General features: G+C 35.5%; 1 protein-coding gene across 1 annotated transcript in view; it reads left to right on the forward strand.

Moving 5' to 3' along the window:
• LOC106467286 (rho guanine nucleotide exchange factor 11-like) overlaps nt 1–9721 on the forward strand; it is a 164225-nt gene that overhangs the window by 24050 nt on the left and 130454 nt on the right. Inside the window, exon 7 of the mRNA XM_013927625.2 lies at nt 8424–8516. Within this exon, the coding sequence (XP_013783079.1) occupies nt 8424–8516 (93 nt within the window). The remainder of the gene's footprint in view (nt 1–8423; nt 8517–9721) is intronic.

Raw genomic sequence — 9721 nt, forward strand, 5'->3', positions numbered from 1 at the left:
CATCCGTACGTGCTATATATTGTTTATATATATATATATATATATATATAGAGAGTAGAGAGAAGTGATTATTATAAACACTTTTTTTTTTTCTTCACTTCGGAAGTTTTTATAATTAGTATGTTGTTTTTACATTTCTACGACAGTGATTTTTGCGAAAAAAACAAGCAATTTGCAATTTTAGACACTATTTATTAGCAAGTTCGGTTTTATCGCTTGACTCGCAGCAAGATATCAGAAACCTCTTTCTTTCGCACAATCGAAGCCGCCATGTTGAAAGAAGCATCAGCGTCCAATTACACGCTCAGATAGCTCTGTAGTGACTAAAAGCTGCTTTGCAGTAGGTTCTTCAATCCCGAACCTTCAATTCTCTAAGAATTGCTCCCTGTTCAATCAGAGCACAAATTGGGTTTTCCGTTCAGGAAAAGGTAGTAATTAATTCAGAGGCTGCATCTTAAAAAAACTACTTGTATGACCTTTTCGAACTGGTTATTAACCAACTGTGCTTTAGTTTTTGTACTGACAAAGGGGAAAGTTTGCTTGTCATACATATAATTCGATTTATATAATGCTTTTCTGAAGGTACTGGTAGGCACTTTATAAAACACAAAAGTGACATTTTAGTATTTCAATATTATAAAATATAAAACATGACGTGTTATTTCAATCATTCAATCACGTCAGGTTGTTCTGACTGAACCAAATTTTGTTTTAACATTATTTGATAACCAAAGAAAGGAAAATGAAAGAACAAAAACACGAGTTACACGGCGAAATATGAAAGTAATACAGTATATTATTAAGAGAGTAAAAATCACGAGGTGTTTTTTTGATGATTACATTCAGAGCAGTGAAATATATCTCTTAATAAAAAGTATTAGATTACTCAGATACTTTTTACTACAGCTTATACTTTCTTGTATTTGGAAACCCTAGTTTCTTTCTAAAGAAATTATTTTTTCTACAACTCTAAGCTATTTTATTCTGTTACCTTGCGTCTTATACAGAAACTTGTCACGAAATGTGCTGTGGTTAACGCTTTGTATTTCTGCACAAGAAACGTTACACGGTGCAGTGTTACGTGCAATCAGTGGGAATAGAAATACCAATAAATTGCCTGAACATGTAGTGATCTGACTCCATAATAATCACGGCCAAACTGTCTGTTCTATATATACGCAAGCCTTACCAGGATGAGACATAAACTGCTGTATCAGTCAACAGTTCCATACATTGTGTTTGACATATTCATCTACTGTTAACTAGATTCGTGTGACATAATCGGTCCTTTGACATGGTTATTTTTTTCTTCTAACCAAATTCGCAATATATCGAAAAACAATATGGCAGTAAACATTAAAACAACAACAACTGAGAAGACGCGTAGCTATAGCTATAATTAATTTAATAATGCTAAATAATATTACTCGTATCAACTAAAAAGTTAAGAATGAAGAATAACAAATCAAAGCTTGCCAGTTAGCTTGAAATACATCACAAATTAACACGGTTCATAGAACTTTGTTACCTTTGAACAGAAAGTCCGCTACGATATGAATTTAGAGGATTGGAATTTTCAACCTGAATGGCACCTCAGGTGTGCAAAGGTCTGTGACCCCTAGGGTTCAGGACTGTTCATCTCTATTTTGAACTACTGACCAGAGGTAGCACAGCCAGCACCCGCTGTGACAAAGGTTTTGTCTGGCTCTTGATATTGAGATATTGATTAATGGGACTGACTGTCATTTTTATAACATGCTCACGCCTGGAAGTTAGGAACATATTTTGGGACATCCCATCTTGATCCATGGACCCTTCGATCAGTAGTCGCGGACACTCACCACTAAGCCACAATGAGTCTTACATTTAGAGAAAGCACCAAATACTGTTTGTTTGTTTCTTTGTTTTTGATTTTGTCCCTAATTTAGCAGTGTAAAACTAGAGGTAAGGCAGCTAGTCATCACCACCCACCGTCAACTCTTGGGCTACTCTTTTACCAACGGCCGTCACATTATAACGCCCCCACGGCTGAAATGCTTGGTGGGACGGGGATTCGAACCCGCGATCCACAGATTGTGAGTCGAGGGCCCTAACCACCTGGTCATGCCGGGTCACCAAATACTGCACCAATATGGTAGAAAATACTTTGTAAACTCCGTTATTTTGAAGTACCCCAGTATTCTTTTTTCTTTTGAAGGAGGGGAGTATTCCAAAAGAAGAGCTTCCATTTATGCTTGTGGTCGTGTTCATAACTGTGAATGTTGCCTACATTGGTTTACTTTAGCTGTTTGTTTCTGTAGAAAATGTATAAACCAAAATAGTTTAAAAATCATCATCGTCAATAATTCACAAGCGACTTGCTTTTCAAAGTGCAGTATTGGATGTAAGAAATTACACACGCGCATACTTGCATGTTGGAAGGATCAAGTATCATCATAATAGAGTAGGGCCATAAAGTCAAAAATTCACGGTAATATAAAAGAAAAATAAAGTGACGGATTAATTACCCTTTCCCTTAGCATACTGTTTGTACACATATAATAATGTTGATAATTAACTACAGTTAAATAACATTAAAATGATGTTATTCACTACCAATAAAGATATGAGTACAGTACGTTTAGTATTCCCCCCGCTCCCTCACCAGTAAATATGAGGGCTTATAACGCTAAAAATTGGGTTTAGATGTCCGTGATGGACGGAGCACAGATAGCTCTTTATGTAGTTTTGTGCATATGTTAAGTATTTAATTTTTGCACTGGACATTTATATTACTGCGTGCGTTTGTTTTGTTATATTAAAGCATATCGGGTAATTTATCTGATGTATGCATCAGTTCGCTTTATTCACTTCTCATTCTTGTATGCAATTTTAGAAATATAATAACTGACACAAAAGTAACGTGATGTTATTTGCATTATTCATATTATCATCATTAATTTAGTCTTACGCTGTCTGAGAAATCAGAGACCAGCTTGCTGACGAGTGATGTTGAATATAATCAAGCATATGATTAGACGTTTTAGTATTGTATCGTTGCATATTTGTTTAATGCAAAAGACAAAATAAATTTTGAAGTATAAAAAGAGGTTAAATGTATATTTGTCGTCTGTTATATTAGGTTGCATTTTCTGTGGTCAAATAGAATTTGACCTTTAGTCATGTAGATGTATATATCACATTTCTTTTTTTTTCTTGTTAAAATTTCTGTCAGAAAGGTAACGTGTTTTGACTGTAATAATATTGTCACTGCTCACAAGCTTTTAAGTTGTATTAGAATAATATTTTGTACTATAATTCGATGATTGGACTGGTTTTCAAAATATATGAAGGAAATATGTAGTAAATCAGTTTTATAATAAACTTTTATCATGTTTTATTATAGAAATGGATAAATTTTTTGTAAAATATGTGGTTATACGAGACGCGTTTTTGTAGAGATGATTACCTATAGAATCTTTTCTATTCTATTTCATGCTTAGCAGAGCACCCAATCATATTTACCAGCTGCTCGTTCCTGATTGCTGTGCGTTACATGTAATTGTGTGAGCCAGCGATAAACATTAAAACCGGATGTGTTTGTGTATAAAGCAACAGACTTTCGTTACGTATAACAGCATAAGCACATCACCTATCAATTTCTTTTAAGTGTTTACTAAGAACAACAACATAACCGAAGGCTTGAGCCGACCTTAGAACGGTACACTTTAGTTAGGCTTGCCAGCGGTCACATAATCTCTACACATGTACAAGTGACAAGAGGATGAGAAATATCAATTAAAGAAAGCGGAAACATTACAAACGCTGGACGTAAATGATAGGACGAAATTGACATAAGAGCATAAAAAGGAAAAGAAATCTGAGATAAAATATCTTTAGCTTATACTGCAAAGCGGACCCGGCATAGCCAGGTGGTTAGGGCGCTCGACTCGCAATGTGAGGGTCGAGGGTTCGAATCCCCGTCACACCAAACGTGCTCGTCCTTTCAGCCGTGGGGGCGTTATTATGTGACGGTCAATCCCACTATTCGTTGGTAAAAGAGTAGCCCAAGAGATGGCGATGGGTGGTGATGACAAGCTGCCTTCCCTCTAGTCTTACACTGCTAAATTAGGGACGGCTAGCGCAGATAGTCCGCGTGTAACAAACAGTATACTGCAAAGCAAAACATTACTGTGACAAATCCTAAAGATGTTAGGGCATTAACCAAACTGTGTGGGCGTACCCTACCAAACCATGACATTGATGTATAGCAGTAAAAGTAATAAGGGGCTTTTTCCAGTTTCTTTTGTTTGTTTTGTATTGGAAATCATCAACAAACAGCATATGGTTGGATGTATGGCTCGGTCTTCCACTCTCGATTAAGCACCTAAACTTGCTGTATTATTTGTGGTTATCACTGCCGATCAGCACAGTTTTCCTTCATTCTTTCGCTCCTGGCAAATGTTTTATGGTTGATAAGCTTTGTCCTGTTATGAACTTTAGAAAAATTTGTGGGTGAATGTTATGATAAATAACACAAAAATCCTAACTTCCACACAATTTATTTATAACATGTTATTACAGTATTCGTTATTATCTCACCAAAGGTTTTGTATAAGCTTTAAGAACACAATATGTATTTATATACTTAAAACATGGTTTATATACACTGTGCTATGATGAGGGTGACTTTGTATGAAGAAGTTGTGGCTAAAGTAGTGGCGGTAGGTGTGTTTCTGTTACCCGCTTTTAACACCCAGCTTTTAATGTCCTACCACAGTGTTTCAAGTGACTAATTAATTGACGGTCATTGGCCGCAGAAGTGTCTTAAACCGAAGTTGTAAGGTTACGTGTCAAAGTAGGAAGAAAGTGAGCATAACTCAAGAAACTGCTCTTCATAACAGATTTATGGTGGCTTTTGGACGAGTTTATGTAGCATTGAAGTAGTGGCGGCCATTTTTTTTCATTTCGTTTTCTCTAGAGAATGCTAGCGCATTCTCTGATATATATATAGCACGTTTGTCGTACCCCCCCCCCCCCATCGTTTGTATGTTGAGTTATAGAAAACGGAATAAATGTTTTGGGTTTAAGGACGTGGCGCCATCTATAAATGTAGTTAACGTTAAGGTACGTCAAAGATAATAAATGCTCAATAATAGCAATAGTGTGGGGGTGTAGGGGTTGTGAACCTCGTATTGGCATGCCCCTTGTCCAAACTATCATCCCACAAAGTTTGGTTGAGATTGGGTCAACGAACTAGGAGTAGTTAGATAACGGACAAACAGACAGACAGATTTTTTCTGCTTTATATATATATACACATGAAATTGACAAGTAATTTCTCTTGGAATTTGTATTAAATCAAATTGCATTTATAAAACGAGAGAGAAGATTCAAAATACTACTATTTGCGAACAATTTTCAGACTGTTTTAAGGTTTTAGACACTATAAAGCTACTAAAAGGATGAGTGGGTTGAAACTGAGAATTAGAAGAACAGATAGCAGTGTACTGGAAAAAAATCATTATTTTTGTATTTTGTACTACTAACAATAACTTACATGTATAATTCTTCCAATAATTTACGTTTACTCCATTTTCTTTTCCAAGATATTATTAAGAACAAAACAAAGTAACTTTTCTTGTTAGTTTAAACAATGTTAACAATTCTAGAGTGAAACGTATATTCGTTGCATGTTTATTTTGTATGAACACGTATAAAAAAATTGATTGGAAAGCAATGAGGTCTTCATTTTCCTGCACACCACGAAGTTTTCATACACCACATGTGCAGTTTTTTTTATCACGCCAGTGACTACATAGAAACTCGGATAAAGCCGTATAGATTATAAAATATGTGATTTTAATTTGAAATTAGGCGAGCAAATAAGCTACACCGTTAGTACTGCCCCCTAGTAGCACAGCGGTATATCTGCGGACTTACAACGCTAGAATTGCGGATTTCGATACCCGTGGTGGGTAGAGCACAGATAGCCCATTGTGTAGCTTTGTGCTTAATTACAAACAAACAAACTGTTAGTACTAATATAGTCAATAAATATGGTCGAGAATGGGCATATACTGCAGAAATCGTTCTGATCAAGAACGCCCACATGCAGCCATGACTAGGAACGCCATGCAATGCGTCCGAAAACGTAAAACAAGATGAATGAAACGTGTTAAAACGTTCTTTATGAATCAGTCAGGCGTTACCTTGATGTTCCACCCGTATAGAAGACGCACATGATTATAAGCATCTTCTGCGATATTGAATGTCGGATAAGATATTGAACGTTCTTTTCCATTGTATTTTTCGTATAATTTATCAGAATAGTACTTGAAATTCTGTTTTTGGATCATGAAGAACAGGAATGTAATTTTTTTTTTAAGATATGCATGTTTCTTAAAGTTTAATTTTCAGCTTAGCATTCACCTCACCTTGTTTTGTTGTTGTTGTTACATTCAGCACGCTTATCTAACTTGTGGCTGCTGATAGTGATAGGTAAAAATTCGTGTGCTTTTCTAAATATTTCGAGAATTCTTTAGAAAAGATACTTCAAAGTGACAAAAGATTCTGGAATTATAATTTTCTTTGAATATTAGATTAGATACCCATGAATATACAATTTTGAAGAACTTCTAATCAAAAGTAAGTTATGTAGATCCGAACGAATAGGTAGCCTAAATTAATGAAGCCATTTTTTGTATATTCAACTGACTGGAAGTGGTTATCGCCATAAAGTCGTTCACTTGCCAGAAACTAAAACTTGCAGTGAGTTGGATAACCTCGATGTCAACGAGTTTTTCTGGCATAATAACGTAATATCTTACGAGGTTCACTCAGTTTTGAAGATTTGGATTCATACTAAATCCATCTACTTGGCTTACAATACAAAATGATTTTATATATAACAGTGTTAATGAAATTAGATGTAAAGTAGAATAGCCATGTTAATAAAACAAATAACTCCTCTCGGTTTTCTCAGTGTGCCATACCTGAATATACCTATTTGACTTCAACGTATATGTAATTGTGCACATCCGTCAACAAGAAGTGATTTATCGATTACTAGCCGATGTACTCGTTCAACGTACAGGGAAAACATGAGGACCAAATTCGAACGCTGATCCCCCTGTGTCACCCCACTCCCCGACGAACACGTAGGGTACATGCTGAGTCTGTTTGAATCGGTCAAAAGTGATTGATATCTGATGTGGCTATAACTTAACAGCATTTTAAGCAGATTTATTTTTGTAAATTAGATAAATTTTGTATATTAGAAAAACTCCCCACTACTTGTATTGCAGGAAAGGTTAACATACTTACTTTAAAAGCAATTTTTTATGTTTATATTAAGATATGTACAGAATCAGAAAACAGTTTTTTTTTTCAACAACAGTCAAATAATTCCCGTCCTATTCTCATAATAGTTATAGTATACACAATGTATAATTTTTACACAGTAAGTCTTTTAATGTGTATTTGCCCCCAGTGACACAGCGGTATGTCTGCGGACTTACAACGCTAGAATCCGGGTTTCGATACCCGTGGTGGGCAGAGCACAGATAGCCCATTGTGTAACTTTGTGCTTAATTACAAACAAACAATTAATGTGTATTTTAAATAATAATAATAATAATATTAAAAGATCATATACATATGCCACCCTAGTGATAAACCATCAAACTACTCATTTTCTATCTAAAAAGTTGAGTGCATATTTAAACGTTTTGATTTCTACAGTAATTAGACTTCAATTGATACTCTCTGTACTTGCACTTCTCCGCAAACTATACATTAAAATTGACACGTGCTTTGTCTTACGTAAGCAAACGAAAAAAAAATGCCTAAAACACTTAACAAGAAGGTAAAGGTTAGAGGAAACTCGAGAAAGAAGAAAATATTGACAGGTCTTCCGGATTATACCGGATAACATTTATGTTTTTGGTCCTAAGTGCTCCGATTCTCAGCCCACGTAGTCATTTCGGAAATGTATAGATATTCCCTCGTGAATAAAGATTATAAGTGGATGTAAGCCACTCATTTGTACCATGAACGCCCATCCCTTTTGTTAGATTGATATCATCGCTGTCGTTTTCCCGAGTATCAACATCGTTAGGGGGCGCTACTGTCAGCTAAGGCAGTGACGACCTAAAACCCATACACATTGTCACCCAACCTTTTCACAACGAATGCTCGTTAGCGATCCAGCCTTTCAGATCTACGACTGAAGCTTCAGGTCTTCTATTTATAAACTATGTCTTCAAAGAAGCACAAGCGTTAGTATATTAATGGTTGTTTAAACCTAAAAAAATTATTTATTATGATGTATTTGCAACTAATTTAGTTTCGTATATGTGCCGTTTTTTATTGCGTGATTGAAACACTTGGATGTCAACATCTTCTAAGCCTGTTATTTATTTTACTTGTTTTTTTTCACGTAGTTGAACGAGCCAAAAGACTGAACGAAGATTGGAGCGTAGATTCTGGAATTTCGTCTTTTTCAAGTTCCACCGGAGAGAATCATTTAGATGGAGGTAAAGTTTTACCTGTAGAGTATGTTTTGGATTAGCACAAATTTAGTTAACTTTTAAAGCACGTAAGGGAAAGAATAAGTATACATTTAATTATGAAAACAATCGTCAATACTTTCAAAGTGGCCTAGCTGTTAAATTGCTCGGACTGTGAATTCAGGGCTTGTGATTCGCAACCCACTTATCGCAGAAATGCGCTCCGCACTTTGGGGTCGTTGGTGCACAATAAGAGTGATGGTTGAATCCCACTATAACTCGATCAAATAAGAGCAGCCCAATAGTTGGCGGTAGGTGCTGTTGACTAGCTGCTTTCCCTCTTGTATATTAGTTCAGAATAAGGGACAGTTATTCACAGAAAGCCCTTTTTTATAGCATTGCGCGAATATTCTGAAACAAACCAACCTTCACATCCCTTTATATACTCATGCCAGCTGCTGTAAAATCAGGTTTCGCGTTCTGGGGTCTTGGATAGTTATAATTAGATTAGCCCAAGAGTTGGTAAAAGGAACTGTTGGCTAGCTTGCTGCCTTTCCTCAAGTCTATCAGTTCAGAATTAAAGACAGTTAGGAAACATAGACATTGTGTAGAATTGCTCAAATATTCCAAACAAACATATACTCAGAACAGTGAAAGCTTATAATTGTTAAGTAACCTTTATGTTTTTAAGGGAATATCTCATGTTAAATGAACCATGGCGTGTAGATGTTTCAGATTTTAGAAAACATGAACTTATTAGGAAACGAATGTTTCCTTCACAAGCTGAAGAAATTTCTCTCTACAGCATTCTGTGATGTTGAACGCATTTGCCGTTGTTTTAGTTAATTTGCCATAGTAGCATGCGGTTTTATTTTATAATCATAAGATGTTATTTCGAATATCAATTACGAAACCCGTGCCAAAATAAGTGAAAAAATTATAGTTAAGAAAGACAGTACGCCGTTTATGTTAATACTGGCAGGTTATTGAGGTGTTGTACATTATCCATGCTGTTTAAGTAATAAGTGTGCTTATGGTTTTATATGGAAAGTACAAAGAAGAAATATAAAGCGTTATCAAGAATTAAGCGAGTTGATATGTGACTGTGGTTATTGAGGTGTTGTACATTATCCATACTGTTTAAGTAATAAGTGTGCTTATGGTTTTATATGGAAAGTACAAAGAAGAAATATAAAGCGTTATCAAGAATTAAGCGAGTTGATATGTGACTG

The sequence above is a fragment of the Limulus polyphemus genome, unplaced genomic scaffold (genome assembly GCF_000517525.1).
Source record: "Limulus polyphemus unplaced genomic scaffold, Limulus_polyphemus-2.1.2 Scaffold78, whole genome shotgun sequence".
Classification (NCBI taxonomy): Eukaryota; Metazoa; Arthropoda; class Merostomata; order Xiphosura; family Limulidae; genus Limulus; species Limulus polyphemus.